General features: G+C 39.7%; 2 protein-coding genes across 4 annotated transcripts in view; both read left to right on the plus strand.

Moving 5' to 3' along the window:
- GCSH (glycine cleavage system protein H) overlaps positions 1-14101 on the plus strand; it is a 21902-nt gene extending 7801 nt beyond the window's left edge. The window contains exons 4-5 of the mRNA XM_003418162.3: positions 10061-10192; positions 11204-14101. Of these exons, the coding sequence (XP_003418210.2) occupies positions 10061-10192; positions 11204-11301 (230 nt within the window). The 3' untranslated portion in view covers positions 11302-14101. The remainder of the gene's footprint in view (positions 1-10060; positions 10193-11203) is intronic.
- A 10468-nt stretch (positions 14102-24569) lies between these two features.
- Positions 24570-25016, plus strand: part of C21H16orf46 (chromosome 21 C16orf46 homolog) — a 28670-nt gene continuing 28223 nt past the window's right edge. For all 3 annotated transcript variants that reach the window (XM_010597835.3, XM_064273748.1, XM_064273749.1), the window contains exon 1: positions 24570-24823. The gene's annotated coding sequence lies outside the window, so the exon portion shown is untranslated. The remainder of the gene's footprint in view (positions 24824-25016) is intronic.

The following is a 25016-nucleotide window of genomic DNA, read 5'->3' on the forward strand; positions in this document are numbered from 1 at the left end:
AAAATATCCCCTGAAGTCTTATTAAAACCAAATAGTAGTTTCGCTTAACTATTAAAAAATGTCTGCCTTGAGCGTTATGCTCTTTTAAGAGCTATCTAAATTGGATCAAATTGACAACAGCAACTCGAAATATTAGGAAGCTTAGGGGGCAGTGAATTTATTTTAATGGGGGAGGAACAACTCAGAGGAGGAGGATGAAAATGGTTGCACAACTCAATTTAAATCAGCGTCACTAAATTGTGCATGTAAAAACTGTTGAATTGGTGTATGTTTTGCTGTGTATGTTCTCAACAACAACAAAAAAACTCCATAGACAACCTCTGCTCACATTTCTATCACCATAAATTAGTTTTGCCTGTTCTTTAGCTTCATTTTAAAGGAAGCACACAGACTGTATTATGTCTCACTTTTTTTGTTCAATGTCGTGATTCTGATTTTGAGACTCATTCATGTCGTTGAGTGATTAGGTATGTTTTGTTTTTACTGCTGAGTAATATCCCATTGTGTGACTATAACACATTTTTATCTATTCTTCTGTTAATAGATTTTTGTATTGTTTCTAGCTTTTCGTTATTATGAATAAAATTGTTATAAACATTCTTGTATAAGCCTTTTTTGTGAGCATATGTTTTCATTTCTCTTGGGTAAGTATATATATAGGAGTGAAGTTGGTGGGTTATAGTGTGGAGGTATGTTTATAAAAACTGCCAGATTGTTTTCCAAAGTGGTAGTACCACTTTTACATTCTCACCAGTAATAAAACAGCATTCCATTTGCTCAAGATCCTCACCAATATTCAGTGATGTCAGACTTTTAAATTTTAGCGGTTCTAGTGCGTATAAAATGTATCTTATTGTGGTTTTAGTGTGATTTCCCTAGTGACAAATTACACTGAGCACCCTTCTCTGTGCTTTCTGCCATTCATATATCTTTTCTGGTGAAGTGTCTATTCAAGCCTTTTACCAGATTTTTTATTTGGGTTATCTTTTTACCATTGATTTTTAGGAGTTCTTTATATGTTCTAAGGTGCTCTGGGGGTGCAATGTTTAAGCACTTGGTTGCTAACCGAAAGGTTGGCAGTTTGAACCCACCAGCTGCTCCACAGGAGAAAGATGTGACAGTCTGCTTCCATGAAGACTACAGCCTTGGAAACCCTATGGGACAGTTCTGTAGGGTTGCTACGAGTCAGAATTGACTCGACAGTAACACGTTTGGTTTTGGTTTTTATATATTCTGACAAATCCTTTCAGACATTTTGTAAATATTTTGTCATAGTTGTTTGCCTTTTCATTTTCTTAACGGTCTTTGATGAGCAGAAGCTTTTAATTTTGATAAAGTCCAGTTTATTGTTCTCATTTATGTCTAGAACATTTTGTGCCCTAAGAAATCTTTGCAATTTAATATTAAAGCAAACCTAATATAATCAGATCCTCACTGAAGCTGGGGAAGGAGAGCAAACGTTGAGTATTAGTCTGATAAAGAACATCTCAAATCAAAGAATCTAAAAAGTCACTGAATGTGAAAGTATTAAATATGTGTTTCTCTTCCCAGTATCACACATCTCATCTGTCTTCTGTTGTTTTATCATAAACATTTAAATCCATCTCCATGGTTCCCAAACTATATACCCCAGTATCCTGATGTGCTGTGGGGTATTTTAAAACTTTTCATCTTTTAGACACCGCAGAAACTATTAGCTCAGTGTAGTTCACAGTTTCATCATTAGATCTCACTATATTACTTTGGATAACATCTTTAAAGCAAGTACTGCCCAAAAATCATTGTGAAACATCACATGAGGGCAATAGTGGTGTGCAGTACCCAGTGGGCACACATATATCTGTAAGTAATGGTGGTTGAAAATAAAAAATATTTTTCTTTTGATTTATGTGTATTAGTTTTTCAAACAGTTATTCAGTTGTTTGGATGAAACTACTAAGTAGTTTGAATGTAACATCTTAATAAACGAAATACTTAGGTTTTTTTGTTGTTGTTCTAGGGGTCACTGTGAAAAATTATTAAGACACTAAGGGTACCATGAAGTGAGAAAGTTTGGCAAACTCTGGACTATACTAACTTTGTGAAGATATTCTGTTTTCTTCTTAGAGCTGTGTCTAGTTTTAGCTTTCATATTCATGTTTTGTGTGTGATATTAAGAATCAAAATTTGCTTATTATTATTATGCAAAAGTGTACCCACTGGTTCCAGCACCATTTATTGAAGAGTTTACTTTCTCCAAAATGAGTTGAATGTAAGTTTGTGGGTTTATTTCTGGACTCTTTATTCTGTCCATTGGTCTACTTGTCTGTATTTACAACATATGACCCCCACGTGTCTGTCAGTTTGTCGTACTGTGGGGGCTTGTATGTTGCTGTGATGCTGGAAGCTGTGCCACAGGTTTTCAGATACCAGTAGGGTCACCCATGGTGGACAGGTTTCAGCTGAGCTTCCAGACTAAGACAGACTAGGAAGAAGGACGTGGCAGTCTACTTCTGAAAAGCATTAGCCAGTGAAAACCTTATGAATAGCAGCAGAGCATTGTCTGATATAGTGCTGGAAGATGAGCCCCCAGGTTGGAAGGCACTCAAAAGATGACTGGGGAAGAGCTGCTTCCTCAAAGTAGAGTTGACCTTAATGACGTGGATGGAATAAAGCTTTCGGGACCTTCATTTGCTGATGTGGCACGACTCAAAATGAGAAGAAACAGCTGCAAACATCTATTAATAATCGGAACCTGGAATGTACAAAGTATGAATCTAGGAAAATTGGAAATCGTCAGAAATGGAATGCATAAACATCAATATCCTAGGCATTAGTGAGCTGAAATGGACTGGTATTGGCCATTTTGAATTGGACAATCATATAGTCTACTATGCTGGGAATGACAACTCAAAGAGGAATGGTGTTGCATTCATTGTCAAAAAGAACGTTTCAAGATCTATCCTGAGATACAACACTGTCAGTGATAGGATAATATCCGTATGCCTACAAGGAAGACCAGTTCATACGCCTATTATTCAAATTTACGCACCAACCACTAGGGCCAAAGATGAAGAAATAGAAGATTTTTATCAGCTGCTGCAGTCTGAAATTGATTGAACATGCAATCAAGATGCATTGATAATTAACTGGCGATTGGAATGCGATAGTTGGAAACAAAGAAGAAAGACCAGTAGTTGGAAAGTATGGCCTTGGTGATAGAAACAATGCCAGAGGTCAAATGATAGAATTTTGCAAGACCAACGACTTCTTCATTGCAAATACCTTTTTTTACCAACATAAATGGCAACTCCACGCATGGACCTTTCCAGATGGAACACACAGAAATCAAATTGACTACATCTGTGAAAAGAGATGATGGAAAAGCTCAATATCATCAGTCAGAATGAGGCCAGGGGCCGACTGTGGAACAGACCATCAATTGCTCATATGCAGGTTCAAGCTGAAACTGAAGAAAATCAGAGCAAGTCCAGGAGAGCCAAAATATGACCTTGAGTATATCCCACCTGAACTTAGAGACCATTTGAAAAATAGATTTGACGCATTGAACACTAGTGACCGAAGACCAGATGAGTCGTGGAATGACATCAAGGACATCATCCATGAAAAAAGCAAGAGGTCACTGAAAAGACAGGAAAGAAAGAAAAGACCATGATGGATATCAGAAGAGACTCTGAAACTTGCTCTTGAGCATCGAGCAGCTAAAGCAAAATGAAGAATTGATGAAGTAAAAGAACTGAACAGAAGATTTCAAAGGGCCTCTCGAGAACAAAGTAAAGTATTATAATGACATGTGCAAAGCTGGAGATGGAAAACCAAAAGGGAAGAACACGCTCGGTGTTTCTCAAGCTGAAAGAACCAAAGAAAAAATTCAAGCCTCTAGTTGCAATAGTGAAGGATTCCATGGGGGAAATACTAAACGACGCAGGAAGCATCAAAAGAAGATGGAAGGAATACACAGACTCATTATACCAAAAACAATTAGTTGATATTCAGCCATTTCAAGAGGTGGCATATGATCAGGATCCTATGGTACTGAAGGAAGAAGTCCAAGCTGCTCTGAAGGCATTGGCGAAAAACAAGGCTCCAGGAACTGATGGAATATCAATTGAGATGTTTTAACAGCAGTGCTGGAGGTGCTCACTCGTCTATGCCAAGAAATATGGAAGACAGCTTCCTGGCCAGCTGACTGGAAGAGATCCATATTTATGCCTATTCCCAAGAAAGGTGATGCAACTGAATGGAAATTGTAGAACAATATCATTAATATCGCACACAAGTAAAATTTTGCTGAAGATCTTTCAAAAGTGGTTGAAGCAGTATATCAACAGGGAACTGCCAGAAATTCAGGCCGGTTTCAGAAGAGAACGTGGAACCAGGGATATCATTGCTGATGTCAGATGGATCCTGGCTGAAAGCAGAGAATACCAGAAGGATGTTTACCTGTGTTTTATTGACTATGCAAAGGCATTCGACTGTGTGGATCATAACAAACTATGGATAACACTGTGAAGAATGGGAATTCCAGAACACTTAATTGTGCTCATGAGGAACCTTTACATAGATCAAGGGGCAGTTGTTCGGACAGAACAAGGGGATACTGATTGGTTTAAAGTCAGGAAAGATGTGCGTCAGGGTTGTATTCTTTCACCATACCTATTTAATCTGTATGCTGAACAAATAATCTGAAAAGCTGGACTATATGAAGAAGAACGGGGCATCAGGATTGGAGGAAGACTCATTAACAACCTGCATTATGCAGATGACACAATGTTACTTGCTGAAAGTGAAGAGGACTTGAAGCATTTACTAATAGAGATCAAAGACCACAGCCTTCGGTATGGATTACACCTCAACATAAAGAAAACAAAAATCCTCACAACTGGGCCATTGAGCAACATCATGATAAACAGAGAAAAATTGAAGTTGTCAAGGATTTCATTTTACTTGGATCCACAATCAACGGCCATGGAAGCAGCAGTCAAGAAATCAAAATATGAATCTCATTGGGTAAATCTGCTGCAAAGGACCTCTTCAAAGTGTTGAAGAGCAAAGATGTCACCCTGAAGACTAAGGTGCGCCTGACCCAAGCCATGGTATTTTCAGTTGCATCATATGCATGTGAAAGCTGGACTGTGAATAAGGAGGACCGAAGAAGAGTTGACGCCTTTGAATTGTGGTGTCGGCGAAGAATATTGAATATACCAGGACTGCCAAAAGAACGAACAAATCTGTCTTGGAAGTGTGGCTAGAATGCTCCTTAGAGGCAAGGATGGCGAGACTACATCTTACATACTTTGGACATGTTGTTAGGAGGGATCTGTCCCTGGAGAAGGACATCATGCTTGGCAGAGTACAGGGTCAGCAGAAAAGAGGAAGACCCTCAACGAGGTGGATTGATACAGTGGCTGCAACAATGAGCTCAAGCATAACAATGATTGTGAGGATGGCTCAGGACCGGGCAGTGTTTCGTTCTGTTGTGCATAGGGTCGCTGTGAGTTGAAACCGACTCGACGGCACCTAAGAACAAAAACAATATATGACATCTTTAATATTCAAGTTTATAGCAAACCTTGAAATCAGTATGAGTCTTCAAACTGTATTCTACTTTGAATATTTTGGCTATTCTAGATCCTATTTCCATATAAATTTTCAAATTGTCAATTTATACTTTCAAAAGAGCCTATGGGGAATCTGACTGAAATTGCATTCTATCTGTAGATCAGTTTGGGGAGAATTATATCAATGAGTCATCTAGTCCATGAATATGGTACATCTCTCCATTTAATTAGGTTTTTCAGCAATGCTTTGTAGTTTTCAATGTGAGGTCTTGTATGTCATTTGTTGCAAAGTATTTTTTTTGTTTTGTTTTTGATGCTAATACAAAGGAAATTAAAAAAAATGTCATTCCAATTGTTTGCTACTCATATATAGAAATATTTGAGTACATTGACCTTTTATTTGTGACATTACTAAATTCACTTATTCTGATCGTTTCGTAAATTCCTTAGGATATTCAATGTAGAAAATAATCTGTAAGTAAAGACCATTTTACTTTTTTCCTTTCAGCCTTCATGCCTTGTATTTATTTTGCTTGCCTTACTGCACTGGCTAGGACCTTCAGTGTACTGGTGAGAGTGGATATCACTGTCTTCTTCCTGATGTTATTTTATCATTATGTATAATGTTAGCTGTGGATTTTTTATAGATGTCCTTGATCAGATTGAGGAAGTTCATTCTTATTCCTAGTTTGTTGAGAGTTTTTATCGTTTTAAAAAAAAAAAATGCCATTGAGTTGATGTCGACTCATAGTGATCCTATAGGACAGAGTAGAACTGCTCCATAGGGTTTCCAAGGAGCAGCTGGTGGATTTGAACTGCCAAGCTCTTAACCACTGCGCCAGCAGGGCTCATGAATAGAGGTTTAATTTTGTCAAATTCATTTTCTTCATCTATTGAAATGATCATATGGGTTTCTCCTTTATTCTATTAATATGGTAGATAAGATTTTTTTGAATGTTTAATCTTGGATTCTTGGGATAAAGCCCACATAGTCATGATGCAAAATATATATATATATATTTTTGGGGGGGTGCTGGATTTGATTTGCTAATTAATAATTTTTGCATTGTGTTCATGAGAGATACTTGTTTTTAGTTTTCTTATAATGGCTTTGTTAAATTTTGGAATCAGAGTTATGTTGGCCTCATAGAATAAGTTTGGAAATATTCCCACCTCTTCTGTTTTTCTGAAAGAATATGCAAGATTGGTAGTTTTTCTCCTTTAAGTGTGTGATACAGTGGGTTTCTTTTATATATGGCCTTTTTGGTCTTGGGTTTATAATTCTGCCAAAATGATTAATTAAGCTACAATCTTGCAAGGGTTTAATTGTATACTATGCAAGTAGGGTGCGGTGCATTAAATCACCCAATAGGATTAAGTGACCTTGTGGGAATTAGTCAATTACTATGTAGATTGAGTGATTGTGGCCTATGGAAGGGATTGGTCAGTTCACGGTCTGGCTGGGAGGGCCATGCCTTGTAATTGAATATAAGGGCCAATCCCACAGTGGTGGAGGGCGGGGGACTCACTACCATCAAGAACAGCCTGGAGCAGATCATGTCCTTTGGACTTGGGGTTCCTGTGTGGAGAACCTCCTAGACACAGGAGACAGCTGTAACACTGAAGATGGCATGAGATGGTGGGAAACAGCAGCAACCACAGCAGAGCCCATTTGGCAGAGAAATGGCAGCAGCAGTACGAGTGGCGGGAACCAGGAGACCTGAAGAGGGTCGCTGCAGTGGGCTTGCCATCCCACGGATTGAAAGAGAGCTGAGCGTGTTCAGGCAGAAGGCTTGCTGGCAGAGTAGGGTGCCTACGGGCACTTGTTGGTGGAGCTAAAGAGCTGTAACCCTTGCCTTAGCAGGGCAGAGGCCCAGACAAGGGCTCCCTCTCTGCGGGCATAGCTGAGAAGATGAGAGCTGTCTTGGTTGAAAGCTGTCCTGCTTGAAAGCTGTCCTGCTTGATGAGGTGTATCCCGTTACTTGATGAAGTTGATCCTGATGCCAAGTTGTAGCCTGTTACTTCCCTAATAAACCACTTAATCGTGAGTATGTTCTGTGAGTTGTGTGGCCACTGTAACGAGTTACCAAACCCAGCAGAGAAGTAGAGAGTGTTTTGGAAGGGACGGCTGGTGTAAGAAATGGTGAAAAAGTTGGAGAGCTTTATGATGATCTTGATTCTCATTCCCCCTTGTGGATTTAGACAGGTTTTGATGCTAGATTTCAACTGTTTGATAAAATTAATCAGTGAAATCAGGGCCTGAGGATTTCTCTGTGAGAAGATTTTTTTTATGTACAAATTTATTTAATAGAGGGTTATTCAGATTTTCTGTGTCATCTTGTATTAGTTCTGTAAGATATTTTTTGAGGAAGTCCATTTCATATTGTCAAATAGCAAAAAGGTATTGATATTTGTTTATTAGCCTTTCATATCTGTAGGGTCCCTAGTGAGGACCTCTTTCTTCTTGATACTGGTGATACTTGTTTGGTTTTGTTGATCAGGCCTCCTGGCTATTTATTAATTTTGTTAATCTTGTCAAAGAACAAATATTTTACTTTATTAATTTTCTCTATTTTTACCTTCTATTTCATTAGTTTTTTCTCTTTATTGTTTCTTTCCTTCTGCTTTCTTGGATTTAATTTAATCCTCTTTTCCTAGTTTAAGATGGAAACTTAGATCATTGGGGTTTTGTATGTTTTAGTAGGTACTTTATTTCTTGAACTCAAACTATAAAACAGTGTCTCCCTTGTGGTGGGTGGCAGTTAAAATCTTAGTTCGATTCTCTTAGCCTTAGCTGGGATGCTTTGAGTCTGCCCTGTGCATGCATGGTTCTGGGATTATTCAGCAATCTGGGCAGAGTTTATATACAGAATTTGGGGCACTCCCTTTCAGTTTCTCCTTCCTGGGATTTCCGACCTGAAGCTGTGGTGGTCCCAAACTCTGTCTTCAGGTCCTTCAAGCCAGTAAGACTGAGGGTTTTCTTTCAGAATTTTGGTCACTCCACATGGCAGACTGGTGCCTCTTTTCAGGCTAAAAGCCATAAAAAAACCCAACAATAACAAATACCTCACCATGTTAAACCCTCAAGTGTTGCCTACTCTCCAGAATCTGTCTGCTTTTATTCACTTTCTATTTCTTTAGAACCAGATCATTGATTTTAAAATTTTCTAATAAAGGGTAAAAATACAAATTTCCCTCTAAGCACTGTTTTAGCAGTATCTCACAAATTCTGGTGTGTTGTATTCTCACTATCATTCAGTTCAAATAATTTCTAATTTTCCTTGTGATTTCTTCTTTGACCCATGAGTTATTTAGGAGTGTGTTTAATTTCCAAGAATTGGGGGCTTTTCTACATAGCTCATTGATAGTGATTTCTAACTTAATTCAAACTTACTTTTTTTTGTTTTTGTAATTGTGACTTATATTCTGGTCCAGCATGTGCTCTGGCTTGGTGAACATTCCATGTGTAGTTGAAAAGATTGTGTATTCTTTATTTGTTGGGTATACTTGTTGCCATTGAGTCGATTCCGACTAGGCTGTAATCTTTACAGAAGCAGACTGCCACATCTTCCTCCCATGGAGTGGCTGGTGGGTTTCAACTGTCGACCTCTCAGTTGGCAGCTGAGCATTTAACTACTGCGCCACCAGGGCTCCCTTCGTTTGGTATACCACTCCATTGCCATTGAGTCGATTCCGACTCATAGTGACCCTATAGAACAGAATAGAGCTGCCCCATAGAGTTTCCAAGGAGCACCTGGTAGATTCGAACTGCCGACCTCTTGGTTAGCAGCCGTAGCACTATGCCACCAGAGTTTAGTGTTCTCTAAATCTCAAAAGATTAAGTAGGTTGATACTATCATTTAAACTATATCCTTACTGATTTTTTCAGAGAGGGGTATTTCAGCCCTCAATTTCCAGGCACTCTGGCAGCCTCACACTGCATCCTCTGAACCCTGAAGTCAGTAAGACTATGGCTTCCTGCTTGTGTTCTAGTCCTCCTATGCTGCTTGGATTGGGGCAGTGCTGTCGGAGGGGAAACAGAAGATCTCGCCCTATTTAGTTCCCTTCTTTCAAGGACTGCCCTTTTGGTTATTCTGCAGAGCCCTCATAATTATTTTTTATGTTTTCTCAGAGTTTCTAATTGCTATCTGCAAGAAGGTTAGTCTCATATGATCTATTCCACCACTACTGGAGCCTCCTAACGTTTTTTTTTTTCCTTCAAGCTACTGCAGTAAATTGAAAGAAAGTTAAGTTTTGCTGAATTTAAGTACATTTCATATTCAAGCACAGCCCCATTTGTTTTCCACTGTGTCTAGAGCAGATAAGTCCATTTACAGAGGATATTTATATCCTCCTCATAGGTGATAAGAACATGACAAGACCTATGGTTTTATTTTTTATTACAGATATTTAGAATTTGTTACCATGAATGTGTTAGAAGTGACAACTTTTTATTTCCAGATTATTAACTTTTGACATCTAATATTTTCTGCATTTAGATGAGTTTGGTGCTTTGGAAAGTGTGAAAGCTGCTAGTGAACTCTATTCTCCTTTATCAGGAGAAGTAACAGAAATTAATGAAGCTCTTACAGAAAATCCAGGACTTGTTAACAAATCTTGTTATGAAGATGGTAAGTTGTTGCTAGAAATATTTCATAGAGTCATTGCTGTAGTTAACATTTAATCTAGAGTTTAATGTAAGCTTAGCTGATAGTGACTTCATCTTTTTTCCACTTCTTGGTATTTAATAGGGACGTTCTGCCAGATTAGCTGAACCTATAGTATTTAAGATCTGCCCGCTGCTCATTGGAAAACCCTCTGGGGCAGTTCCATTCTGTCCTGTAGGGTTACTATGAGTTGGAATCGACTCGACAGCAACGGGATAGGTTTTTGGTTTTTTGACCATAAAACGCTGCCTTATATTGCAGAGTTCTTAGTATCACAGTTGTAGACTCTTTGATTACTATAGTGTTTACCTTTTCAAATGTGAAGCATGCACTCATGCCTTTGTGATATAACTGGTAATAGAATAATGCCTTATTATGTTAATTTTCAGTTTTCTCACATATATTAGTTCATTTTGGTTTTCATAATAACCTAGTGAGGTAGTCTAGCAGCAATTTTCTGTAGTTTTTAGATGAAGAAATTGAGGCCCCAAAGAGTCACCTGTTAGGGTCACAGAGACAATAAATGGCAAAGCCAGGGTTAGATTGTAGTTCTCTGTTACCTGTCATCTATCCCTTCTTATTCCTTACTACTACTTCCTAATACCCGTAACTTCAGTAGTTACAGTGTTGGTGTTCCTTTTGTTAAAGAAAGATATACCTGGCCTTGTATACTTGGATGCCTTATTTAAATTTTAAAATATCAGTTGATGGTGCTTATTACAACCTAAGGGTTCTCAATCTGTATGGTAGAGTCTGTTCTGACTATAATTCTTCTCAATTGTAATAATGAAGTCTATTCATTCATAAGGCTAAAATTTAAAAGCTCCTTAAACAATGATAGTGATTTATTATGTAAAGGATACTAGATTAATTTGAGGCACTCAAATGTTTATATTTTGAATGAATTTGATTTTTACTCTTTAAAAAGATAATTTAGAATGTAAGATACAGGGTTTTGTTTTTTTTTGGTTGCAGGTTGGCTGATCAAGATGACACTGAGTAATCCTTCAGAACTTGATGAACTAATGAGTGAAGAAGCATATGAGAAATACATAAAATCTATTGAGGAGTGAAAACAGAACCCCTAAATAAACTAATATGAAACCACGAACCCCAGCATAGTTGTCTTAAATTAGTGATGGATAGAACAATTAAAATAGCTTTTAGCAATATCCGTGGAAAACAGAACTTCTCGTTGCAACTATGCTATTGGAAGAAAGTACCCTTTAACTCTCTAATGACACAGATAAACACAATATACGTCTTCACAACACCCTGTTTTAAGTTAGAATCTAGTTATAATATTCAACATTCATGAAATTATCTGTGATAAGAATAGTTATAAAAATTACATAGTTTAAGGGTAACATTGTTATCGTAAACCTTTTATAATACTGTAACTACTGCTGACATCCATACTGTAATCTGGGTCAAGATACCTAATGATCTTTCCACTGGAAATGATTGGGAGTGGAAATAAGTTGTTGGTTGCACAGTGTCACATGAAGAGCAATACTATCTTAATTTTGCAATATACTGCCTTTGCTGGTGCTATTTTTATACAATGAAGCAACAGCCTTGTAGCAAAATAAACAATTTAATAATAAAACATTCAATTTCTTCATTAATCATGTTTTTTGTTTTGATGTTAATATTTCATTTAGTGATTCTGTTACTGTTTGTGGAAATGCTAATTTTGACTTAAAGCAGAGTTCCTTTTTAAAAGCAAATGTAAGCTATATCAATGAAAAGTTCTAAGAAAGTATTTCCTTTTAGTCACAAACCTGGCCCTTAAGCAAAACTCTACTTGCCTGGTGGCTTTAAGTACTTGGTTTTCTCATCTTTCAAAAATAAATCACTAACTTTGTTATTCTATCATGCTAGGCTAAAAGAGGAAAAACAAGGAAAGGTAGAAGTTTTGATCAGCATAGCACATGGCAGTCTTAAGTTAAACCATAGTTCAGGTTTTCACTTAAGTACTAGGAACAGAAATGGACATAAAGTGAAACTTTACGAGCTCAGACACTGACTTGGAAAATGAATACTGTTTGCAGCTTAAAAGAGTGCCAAATATGGCATTTTCAAGTGGCTAATACAGCACTAAAGGAGCTCTGGTGGCATAATGGTTAAAACGCTAGCTGTTAACTGAAAGGTTGGTGGTTAACTGAAAGGTTGGTGGTTTGAACCCACCAGCTGCTTCACGGGAGAAAAGACCTGCCAATTTGTTCCCATGAAGACTTCAGCCTAGGAAACCCTGTGAGGCAGTTCTACTCTGTCCTGTAGGGTCACTGTGAGTCAGAATCAACTCAGTGGCACACAGCAATACAGCACTAAGGTCCGTGGGTGCTGCAGTTTGTGCTCATCTACTAACAAAAATGGGCGGTTCAAACCTACCCAGTGGCACCACAGAAGAAAGATTCCCTAAAGATTACAGCCAAGAAAACCTTACGGAGCAGTTCTGCTCTGTAACACAAGGGGTCGCCATGAGTCAGAACTGAGGACAGAGGGTTCGGTTTTAATAGAGCACTGGTGCTTCAGTGGCAGAATTCTTGTCTGCCATGTGGGAGGCCCTGGTTGGATTTCCACCAACGCACCTCAAGCACAGCCACCACCCGTAGCAGATTGTGTGCTGCTGTGATGCTGAACAGGCTTCAGCGGAGCTCCAGACTAAGACAGACTAGAAAGAAAGGTTTGGTGATCTACTTCTGAAAAATCAGTGAAAACCCAATGGATCACAATAGTCAGATGCCATTGTGCATAGGGTCACCATGAGGGGTCAACTCAATGGCAGCTAACAACAGCAACAATATAGCACTACCAACGATCACAAAGACAGAGCAGGCCTGGACATTTCATTCTGTTATGCATCAGGTAGCCACCAAAAGTTGGAGCCAACTCAACAGCAGCTAACAGCAAAAAATATGGCACACCCTAATTAAGCCAGCTGTGGTATGCCGATGCCCTTCCCAAAGACACACTTAGCCTTTAACACCCACTCTTTTATGAGGTTTTTGAAAGGGCAGAACATTATAGCAACTTTTTCAGTACTGGATTATACAGCCAATTCCACCCTCATTTCTATACTAGTGTTGCTAAAGAAATAGGCTTTGAAGGTCCTTCCAAATTGACTAAGTCAACAGGGAATGTAGTTTCTTTCACCTCATTACTTTTGAATAGTTTTGGCTGTACAGTGCAACTTAATAAAGGTCTTATTGAATTCTAATAACTGAACCTTAAGAAATGGAATAGGTTACCCTGAAGGTGTTAAGAAATCTTTTATTTCATCTCCCCGGGAGTTTAAAGTTGATACCATTAGGCATGCTGGTATTCCAACTCTTATGCAAATCAGGACTCCCAAATTAGATGGAATCTTGGAGACTAGTACAACTGTCTCGTTAAAAGAGGAAAAGTGAAACCCGAGGAGATAGAGTGATGTGCTTAACTCTCCACATTAAGGCTAGCGGCTTGGGATAGAGGTGAAGAGAAAAGGTAAGTTGTAAACCAGAATGCCCTGAGTTATCCCTATTTGTTGTCCCGTTTCACTTTTGCTGTTTGCCTTTATTTATAAGAAACAGTTAAAAATTCATATTTGGTAAATGTGTTCACAAATTAGAGTTTAGTCTTGCAGATTATAATAAATCATTTCTAGATCTTTTTATTTAAACATACATTTAAATATATATATCCTTGTGTTATTTTTTAATGAAGTCCTCCAGTTTTTAATCTTTAGTAATTTGATTTGTATGAGTGATAGAAGTTATCTGTAAATAGCAAATCAAGTACATTTGACAATGTCAAAGGCAACCACGTTAAACCCGATTCTCATCTCCGATCACCCCCAGTGAATTCATTACCTGTGTACCTGGTTTTAAGGCCTTTGGGTGGCACAAGTGGTTTGTGCTCAACTACTAACCTAAAGGTTGTTTTGAACCCACCCAGTGGCACCATGGTAGAAAGGCTTGGCATTCTGCTTCCATAAAAGATTATAGCCAAGAAAACCCTATGGTGCAATTCTAGTCTGTAACGTGGGGTTGTCATGAGTTGGAATCAACTTGATGGCAACGGGTTTGGTTTTTTTGGTTTAGTACCTGTTCCTGCAACATGACTTCGATTTTCTAATCATGTAATGGTCTGTTTCCAAACTATCAGCTGCACGTTGCCCTGCACTAGAACTCAGAATTGCTCTACCATTAAGATCCCAAATGCTTATCCTCTTTGTTCCAATTACATTGTAAATATTGAACCTTTTCTTTGTTGTTGTTAGATGCCGTTTAGTCAGTTCAGACTCATAGCAGCCCTACATACAACAGAATGAAACACTGCCCAGCCCTGTGCCATCCTCCCAGTCGTCATTATGCTTGAGCCATCATTGTAGCCACTGTGTTAGGCCATCTCGTTGAGGGTCTTTCTCTTTCAGTGACTCTTTACCAAGCACGATGTTCTCCAGGGGCTGGTCCTTCCTGATAACACATCCAAAGTATGTGAGAGGTTGTCTTGCCATCCTTGCTTCTAAGGAGCATTCTGGTTGTACTTCTAAGACAGATTTGTTTGTTCTATTGGCAGTCCATGGTATGTTCAATATTCTTCTCCAACACCACAATTCAAAGGCATCAATTCTTCTTTGGTCTTCCTTATTCATTACCCAGCTTTCACATGCATGAGCCAATTGAAAACATCATGGCTTGGATCAGGCGCACCTTAGTCTTCAAGGTAGCATCTTTCTCTTTTCAACACTTTTAAGAGGTCTTTTGCAGCAGATTTGCCCAGTGCAATGCATCCTTTGATTTCTTGACTGCTGTTTCCATGGGCATTGATTACAGATCCAAGTAAAATGAAATCCTTGACAACTTCAATCTTTACTCCATTTATCATGATGTTGCTTACTGGTCCAGTTGTGAGGATTTGTGTTTTCTTTATGTTGAGCATAATCCATACTGAAGGCTGTGATCTTTGATCTTCATCAGTAAGTGCTTTAAGTCCTCTTCACTTTCAGCATGCAAGCTTGTGTCATCTGCACAATCCAGGTTGTTAACAAGTCCTCCTCTAGATGCCGCCTTCTTCACATATTCCAGCTTTTTGGATTATTTGCTTAGCATACACATTGAATAAATACGGTGAAAGGATACAACCCTGATGCACACCTTTCCTGACTTTAAACCATGCAGTGTCTCCTCGTTCTTTTTGAACAACTGCATCTTGGTCTATGTACAGGTTCCTCATGAGCACAATTAAGTGTTCTGGAATTCTCATTTTTTATAATGTTCTCCATAATTTGCTATAATCCACACGAATGCTTTTGCATAATCAATAAAACACGGATAAACATCATTCTGGTATTCTTTGCTTTCAGCCAAGATCTATCTGACACCAGCAATGATATACCTCTTTTCACATCGTCTTCTGAGTCTGACTTGAATTTCTGGCAGTTCCGTGTCGATGTACTGCTGAATCTGCTTTTGAACGATCTTCATCAAAACTTTATCTGTGTGTGATATTAATGGTATCATTTGATAACTTCACCATTCTTTTGGATCACCTTTCTTTGGAATGGGTGGTCTCTTCCAGTCGACCGGCCAGGCAGCTATCCTCCAAATTTTGTGACATAGACAAGTGAACAACTCCAGCACTGTTTCCATTTGCTGAGACATCTCAATTGGTATTCTGTCAATTCCTGGAGCCTCATTTTTTGGCAGTGCCTTCAGTGCAGCTTGCATTTCTTCCCTCAGTACCATGGGTTCTTGATCAAATGCTACCTCTTTAGGTTATTAGTGTTCAGTACATCAAATCTCTTCCTGAGAGGGACTCTAAATTCAGGTGGGATATACTCAACATCCTATTTTAGCTTTTGTGGACTTTAATTTTCTTCAGCTTCAACTTGAACTTGCATATGAGCAATGGATGGTCTGTCCCACAGTTAGCTCCTGGCCTTGTTCTGACTGATTATACTGAGCTGCTCCATCGTCTCTTTCCATGGATATAGTCAATTTGATTCCATCTGGCGAGGTCCATGTTGTATAGTCACCGTTTATGTTATTTTGTTGAAAAAACGTATTTGCAATGAAGAAGTCGCCGGTCTTTCAAAATTCTATCATGCAGTCTCCAGCGTTATTTGTATCATCAAGTCCATATTTTCCAACTACCAGTCATTCTTAATTTCCAACTTTCATATTCCAATCACCAGTATTCCTCAATGCATCCTGATTGCATGTTTGATCAATTTCAGACTGCAGAAGTTGGTAAAAATCTTCATTTTTTCATCTTTGACCTAAGTGGTTGGTGCATAAATTTGAATAATAGTAGTATTAACTCGTCTTCCTTATGTTGTTGTTATTAGGTGCCATTGAGTCTGTTCCAATTCATAGCAACCCTATGTACAAGAGAACGAAACACTGCCTGGTCCTGCGCCATCCTCACAATCGTTGTTATGCTTTAGTTTTTGCAGCTACTGTGTCAATCCATCTCACCGAGGGTCTTCCTCTTTTTTGCTGACCCTCTACTTTACCAAGCATGATGTCCTTCTCCAGGGACTGATCCCTCCTGGCAACATGACCAAAGTATGTGAGACATAGTCTTGCCGTCCTTGCTTCTAAGGAGCATTCAGATTTGTTCCTTCTTTTGACAGTCCACGGTATGTTCAGTGTTCTTCTCCAATACCACAAATCAAAGGCATCAATTCTTCTTTGGTCTTCCTTATTCATTGTCCAGCTTTCGCATGCATAGGAGGCGATAGAAAACACCATGGCTTGGGTCAGGGGCACCTTAGTCTTTAAGGTGACATCTTTGTTTTTCAACACTTTAAAGAGGTCTTTTGCAGCAGATTTGCCCAGTGCAATGTGTCTTTTGATTTCTTGGTTGCTGCTTCCATGGGTGTTTGTGGATCCAAGTAAAACGAAATCCTTGACAACTTCAACCTTTTCTCCATTCATCATGATATTGCTAATTGGTCCAATTCTGGGGATTTTTGTTTCCTTTATATTGAGGTGTAATCCAACTGAAGACTGTGATATTTGATCTTCATCAGTAAGTGCTTCAAGTCCTCTTCACTTTCAGCAAGCAAGGTTGTGCCATCTGCATAATGCAGGTTAATTAGTCTTCCTCTAATCCTGATGCCCCTCCCCGCCCCCGCATTGTTCTTCATATAGTCTAGCTTCTCAGATTATTTGCTCTGCCTACAGATTGAATAGGGATGGTGAACAGATACAGCTATGATGTACACCTTTCTTGACTTCAAACCACCCAGTATCCCCTTGTTCTGTTTGAATGACTGCCTCTTGATCTACGTACAGGTTCCTCATGAGTGGGATTAAGTGTTCTGGAATTCCCATTCTTCCCAATATTATCCATAATTTGTTATGATCCATACAGTAGAACGCCTTTGCATAGTCAATAAAACACAGGTAAATGTCTTTCTGGTATTCGCTGCTTTCAGCCAGGATCCATCTGACATCTGCAATTATGTCCCTGGTTCTGCATCCTCTTCTGACTCTGGCTTGAATTTCGGTCAGTTCCCTTTTGATATACTGCTGCGGCCGCTTTTCAATGATCTTCAGCAAAGTATTACTTACGTATGATATTGTTCGGTAATTTCCACATTCGATGGGATCACCTTTCTTGGGAATAGGCATAAATATAGATCTCCTCCAGTCTGCTGGCTAGGTAGCTGTCTTCCAGTACTTCCAGTGCTGCATCCATTTGTTGAAACATCTCAATTGCTATTTTGTTAATTCCTGGAACCTTGTTTTTCGCCAGTGCCTTCAGTGCAGCTTAGACTTCCTCCTTCAGTACCATTGGTTCCTGCTCATATGCCACCTCCTGAAACAGCTGAATCTTGACCAATTCTTTTTGGTGTAGTAACTCTGTGTATTCCTTCCATCTTCTTTTGATGCCTTCCTGCATCATTTATTTTCCCCATAGAATCCTTCACTGTTGCAACTCGAGGCTTGAATTTTTTCTTCAGTTCTTTCAGGTTGAGAAATGCCGAGCGTGTTCTAATGACAGGTCTGTCCACATTTCATTTTAATACTTTGTCTTCTCAAGCCGCCCTTTGAAATCTTCTGTTCAACTCTTTTACTTCATCATTTCTTCCATTTGCTTTAGCTACTCAACCTTCAAGAGCAAGTTTCAGAGTCTCTTCTGACATCCATTTTGGTCTTTCTCTTCTGTCTTTTTACTGACCTCGTGCTTTCTTAATGTATGATGTCCTTGATGTCATTCCACAACTCGTCTGATGTTGGGTCATTAGTGTTCAACACATCAAATCTGTTCTTGAGATGGTCTCTAAATTCAGGTGCGATATACTCAAGGTCGTACTTTGGCTCTCATCGACTTGTTCTAATTTTCTTCAGTTTCAACTTGAACTTGCATATGAACAATTGATAGTCTGTTATGCAGTCAGCCCCAGCCTTGTTTTGACTTATCATTGAGCTTTTCCATCATCTCTTCCTACAGATGCAGTCAATTTGATTCCTGTGTATTCCATCTGGCGAGGTCCATGCACAGAGTCACCGTTTACACTGGCGAAAAAAGGCATTTGCAGTGAAGAAGTCATTGGTCTTGCAAAATTCTATCATGCGATCTCCGGCATCGTTTCTATAACCAAGGCTGTATTTTCCAACTACAGCTCCTTCTTCTTTGTTTCCAACTTTCATATTACAATTTCCAGTAATTATCAATGTATCCTGATTGCATGTTCGATCAGTTTCAGACTGCAGAAGCTGGTAAAAAATCTTGATTTCTTCGTCTTTGGCCTTAGTGGTTGGTGCATAAATTTGAATAATAGTCATATTAACTGGCCTTCCTTGTGGGCCTATGGATATTATCGTATCACTGACAGCATTGTACTTCAGGATAGATCCTGAAATGTTCTTTCTGACGATGAATGTAACGCCATTCCTGTTCAAGCTGTCATTCCCAGCATAGTAGACCATACGACTGTCCAATTCAAAATGGCCAATACCAGTCCATTTCAGCTCACTAATGCCTAGAATATCAATGTTTTTGTGTTCCGTTTCATTTTTGATGACATTCAATTTTCCCAGATTCATACTTCATATATTCCAGGTTCTGATTATTAATGGATGTTTGCGGCTGTTTCTTCTCATTTTGTGTCATGCCACATCAGCAAATGAAAGCCCTGAAAGTTTGACTCCATCCATGCTTTAAGGTCGACTCTACTTTGAGGAGGCAGCTCTTTCCCAGTCATCTTTTGAGTGCCTTCCAACCTGAGGGCTTATCTTCCAGCAGTATATCAAACAGTGTCCCCCTACTGTTCATAAGGTTTTCACTGGCTAAAACTTTTCAGAAGTAGACAGCCAGGTCCTTCTTCCTAGTTTGTCTTAGTCTGGAAGTTCAGCTGAAACCTGTCTACCATGGGTGACCCTGTTGGTATTTGAATACCAGTGGCATAGCTTCCAGCTTCACTGCAACATGCAAGCCCCCACAGTATGACAAACTGACAGATACATGGGGGTATATTAATGATCAAACCAAAACCAAATCCATTACTGTTGAGTTGGTTGACTCATAGTGACCCTATAGGACAGTAGAACTGCCCCATAGTTTCCAAGGAGCACCTGGTGGATTCGAACTCCCAATCTTTTGGTTAGCAGCTGTAGCTTTTAACCACTATGCCACCAGGGTTTCCATATTAATGATATTGTGTGATAATTTTCTCATTTGGATTACCGTATGGATATTATCCTATCACTGATAGCATTATACTTCAGGATATATCTTGAAATGTTCTTATTGACAGTGAATGTGACACCATTCCTCTTCAATTTGTCATTCCCAGCATAGTAGACTTCAGTTTTCAGTCTGACTCAGAATGACCATTTCAGCTCACTAGTGTCTAGGATATTTATCTTTATGCATTCCATTTCATTTTTAATGACTCCCAATTTTCCTAGATTCAGACTTCATACATTCTACATTTCACTTGTTAATAGATGTTTGCCACGGTTTCTTATGTTGGGTTGTGCCATTTGAATAGTGTAAAACCTCACATAAAAGTCTTCCCATAGACTTTACAGGCATTCTTATTCATACTTTATGTTCTGTAAAAAGCAATAACGTGGCTGTCTTTACAAAAACCTCCTCTAAATTTTATTTTGTTGTTGTTGAGAAGTGTACACAGCAAAATATACACCAATTTAACAGTTGCTACGTGTACAATTTAGTGACACTGATTGCATTCTTTGAGTTGTATAACCATTCTTACCCTCCTTTTGAGTTGTTCCTCATTAACATAAACTCACTGGCCCCTGGGTTCATATCTAACCTTTTGAGTTGCTGTTGTCAATTTAATCCCATAGTTTTTTTTTAAATTTTTATTGTGCTTTAAGTGAAAGTTTACAAATCAAGTCAGTCTTTCATACAAAAACTTACACACACCTTGCCATGTACCCCTTTAGCTGCTTTCCCCCTGATGTGACAGCACACCCCTCCTCTCCACCCTGTATTCCCCATGTCCATTCAACCAGCTCCTGTCTCCCTCTGCCTTCTCATCTTGCCTCCAGACAGGAGCTGCCCACATAGTCTCATGTGTCTACTTGAGCCAAGAAGCTCACTCCTTACCAGTATCATTTTCTTATAGTCCAGTCCAATCCCTGTCTGAAGAGTTGGCTTCAGGAATAGTTCCAGTCCTGGGTTAACAGAAGGTCCGGGGGCCATGACCTCTGGGGTCCCTCCAGGTCTCGGTCAGACCAGTAAGTCTGTCTTTTTACAAGAATTTGAGGTCTGTATCCCACTGTTCTCTCGCTCCATCAGGGATTCTCTATTGTGTTCCCTGTAAGGGCAGTCATTGGTGGTAGCTGCGAACCATCTCGTTCTTCTGGTCTCAGGCCATACATGTAGTTCTTAAAAGAACACAATGCTCAAGGTAGACCTTTTGTACTAGTTAAGCTAAACTATTTTTCAGTTTTCAGATGACTTTAGGGGATGTTTTCGGTTTAATGTTTAAAGATTTTCTCAGGGCAATAGTTTCAGGGGTTCATCCAGCTTCCATGGCTCCAGAATGTGTAGAGTCCATGAGAATTTTGTATTCTGTTCTGTATTTTCCCCTTTTTCATCAGGATTCCTCTATGGAATATTTGATTAAAATGTTAAGTAATGGTAGCCAGGCACCGTCTAGTTCTTCTGGTCTTATGGCAAAGCAGGCAGTTGTTCATGGAGGTAATTAGCCACACATTTCATATCCTCCTCCTATTCCTCACTCTCCTACCTTTGTTGCTCCAGGAGAATAGGTATCAATTGTTGGATGGCTTGGATGGCTGCTGCAAGCTTTTAAGACCCAGGCACTACACAATGAACTAGGAGGTAGAACAGAAGCACTAAATACATTATTAGGCCAATTAATTGGGATGTTCCATGAAATCATGACCCTAAACCTCCAAACCAAGGAACCAAATTTCATGAGGTGTTTGGTTGTACATAATTAGCCTCAGCAGCTACTCTTTTTTGTTGTTGTTGTTGTTGTAAATGTATCTATCACAGTTTTGCCAATTCAACTTTTTACAGGTGTACAACTTATTGACATCAAATTACAATAATCAGCTATGCAACCCCACCCTTGATGCGATTTTTCCATCACCGTTAACCCCCCATTTTCCCCTCCCTCCAGCCCCTTGTAACCACTAATAAACTCTAGTCTCTATTTGTCTTTTTTTCGTCTTTCTGTATTAACCGAGATCATACAATATTTATCCTTTTGTGATCAGCTTATTTTGCTCAGCATGTCTTCAAGTTGCATCCATTCTGTAGCGTATATCAAGACTTCAATTCTTCTGTTGGCTGGGTAGTATTTCATTGTATGTATGTACCACACTTTGTTTATCCACTCGTCTGTTCATAGGCATTTATGTTGTTTCCACCTTTTAGCTATCATGAATAGTGATACAATGAACATTGGTGTACACAACTCTTTTTGAGTCTTTGCTTTCAAATCTTTTGGATACCTAAGAGTTCAATTGCTGGTCATATTATGGTAGTTCTATTTTTAGTTTTTGAGGATCCACCACACTGTTTTCCACAGGGTTGTACCATTTTACATTACCAACAGCAATGGATAAGTGTTGCAATTTCCCCACATCCTCACCAACATTTGTTATTTTCCATTTTTATCATAGCCATCCTAGTGGGAATGAAGTGCTATTTCATTGTAGTTTTGATTTGCATCTCTGATGGCTAATGATGGTGAGCATCTTTTCATGTGTTTGGTGGCCATCTGAATGTTCTCTGTGGTAAAATGTTTATTCAAGTCCTTTGCCCATTTTATGGTTATACCTTTTTGTTGTTGTTGAAGTTTTGTATATTTGTTATTAGATTCATGTCGATTATATGGTTTCCAATGATATTCTTCCAGTGGGTAGCTTGTCTTTTCACTTTTTGGTAAAGTATTTCGATAAACAAAATTTTTTAATTTTTATGAGTTTTCATTTTTGCTGTTTGTGCTTTTGTTATTGGATAATCCATTGTTGAAAGCTAGGCCTGCCAATGTTGCCCCTCCTTGTTCTTTTAAGAATTTTATGGTTTTAGTTTGTACATTTATGTCCTTAATCCATTTTGAATTTGTTTTTGTGTACGGTGTAAGGCATGGATGCATGAATCCTGTTTCATTTTTCTGCATATGGAAATCTAATTTTCCCAGTACCATTTATTAAAGAGATTCTTCTTTCCCCATCAAATAGACTTAGCTCTCTTGTCAAAAATCAATTGACCACAGATATGTGGGTTTATTTCTAGACTTAATTCTACTCCACTAGTCTATGTGTTTATTAGTCTATGTGTTTATTGTTATACCAGTACCAGGCTGTTTTGACTACTGCAGCTGTACAGTATGTTTTAAAATCAGGAAATGTGAGTCCTCCTTTGTTTTTCTCTTTCAACATTGTTTTAACTATTTCTGGCCTTTTGCCATTCCATATAAAGTCAAAAATTGGCTTTTCTATTTCTGTAAAGAAGGCTGTTGGAATTTTGATCAGGATTGCTTTGAATCTATAGATTGATTTGGATAATGCTGACATCTTAACAATATTAAGTCTTTAATCTCAGCAGTGTTTTATAGTTTTCATTGTATAAGTCATTCACATCCCTGGTTAGATTTATTCCTAGGTATTTTATTCTTTTTGATTATACTGCAAATGGAATTGTTTCCCAATATTCCCTTTCAGGCTACTGATTGCGGGTGTATAGAAACTCAACTGATTGTTTGCTGATCTTGTACCCTGCAAGTTTGCTAAATTACAAACACCTTTTAATCACAGTGCTACAAAGAATTTGTATGTTGATGTTTTGTCACAGCAGAAATATTCACCTGAGTTGGAGTCCACAGTCTTTCACTTAATGCCTGACTCTGTATGTCCCTGGGTGGCACAAAGGGTTTGCACTTGATGACTAACTTAAAGGTTGGCGATTCAAACTTACCCAGCAGCACCACAGAAGAAAGGACTGGCAATCTGCTTCCATAAAGATTACAGCCAAGAAAACACTATGGGGTCACCATGCATCAGAATCCACTTGATGGCAATGGCTTTGGTTTCTTTTTTTGAGCATAGGTTCCCACCCCTGGCTGCACCTTGGGTACCAGCACCATCAGGGTGAGAGGACTGTTTGTGGTACGTTTTTAACATACTGCAGTACGTCCTCTGCTGATTTATGGTTTGGGACTCATTGACTTGGGGCTACTTTCATCATTTGTGTAAAGGATGCCAATGTGTGTTTCACATGACTGTCACGATACATCACACAAGTTGAGTGAGTGTTAGTTGGTACTGCCAGTGCATTCAAATTAGTACTGCCCCAGTCAAGTAAGTGGTTCTGAGGAGTTGAATAAACCCTATTATGAAGTTTTTGGCCTGTATAATCCTAGCATAGTGATTTAGGGGGGCATTTTGTCCCCCAGGGGGCAGCTGGCAATATCTAGAGATATTTTTGGTTGTCATATTGGGATGTGGGGGGTTGCCTGTTACTGGCACCGGTGAGTAGAGGCCAGGGAGGCTGCTCAACCTCCTGCAATGCACAGGGCAGGCCCACAACAGAATTATCCGGCCAGTCTTCGACAGGAAGGCTCTGCTTTCTCAACCCAGGCACGGGCAACGGCTGTCAGCACCAACCCCTCCGTCTGCTTCCCTGGCCGGGAGCTACACAGTACGTGTCAAAATGCGGTAGCAGCGGGATAGATGTCCTCTTCACACGCCCGGTAGAACGCCCACGCCCACGCAGAGCCTGCCGGGAGCACGCGGCAACTGCGGCTCGCCAACCTCATTTCTATGGTGCAACTTTGTTGCGCGAGGGAGCCCTGACGTCACTTCCGCTGCGACCCCTCCAAGCCTGCGCACGGCCCGCCCCCAACGCGCCCGTAACCCAGGGCGACGACCTGGCTGGCAGCGGAGCGAGTGTTCCCTAGCCCGCCGGCCAGGACAAACTGCCCCGGAGCCTTCCACCCCGCCCTGCCCTACATGAGGGTGTGAGCGGCCGCGGTTACGGCCGCTTCCCCGCTCCGGGGCAAGGCCCCAGGCTCCCTACCGGCGACAGAGAGAGAGGCTCTGCTCAGTTGGAAGGAAACGGCCTTCTAAGGCGGGGAAACAAACGGGAAAGGTAGTGCGTCCCTGGGACTGGAATGGGAGTGGGCGCGGCCTGGGGTTAGGAGCAGGAAGGAATGGGTGGAGCAGCGGGAGGAGCCGCTGAAAAGGGCGGATCTCTGTGGGGAGGAGCCAATGGAGGAAGGGGAGGAGCTTGGTTGGCCAAGGGGCCGCCTTTCGCTGAAGGGGATAGGTATGCTGGTGGGGGA

The sequence above is a fragment of the Loxodonta africana genome, chromosome 21 (genome assembly GCF_030014295.1).
Source record: "Loxodonta africana isolate mLoxAfr1 chromosome 21, mLoxAfr1.hap2, whole genome shotgun sequence".
Classification (NCBI taxonomy): Eukaryota; Metazoa; Chordata; class Mammalia; order Proboscidea; family Elephantidae; genus Loxodonta; species Loxodonta africana.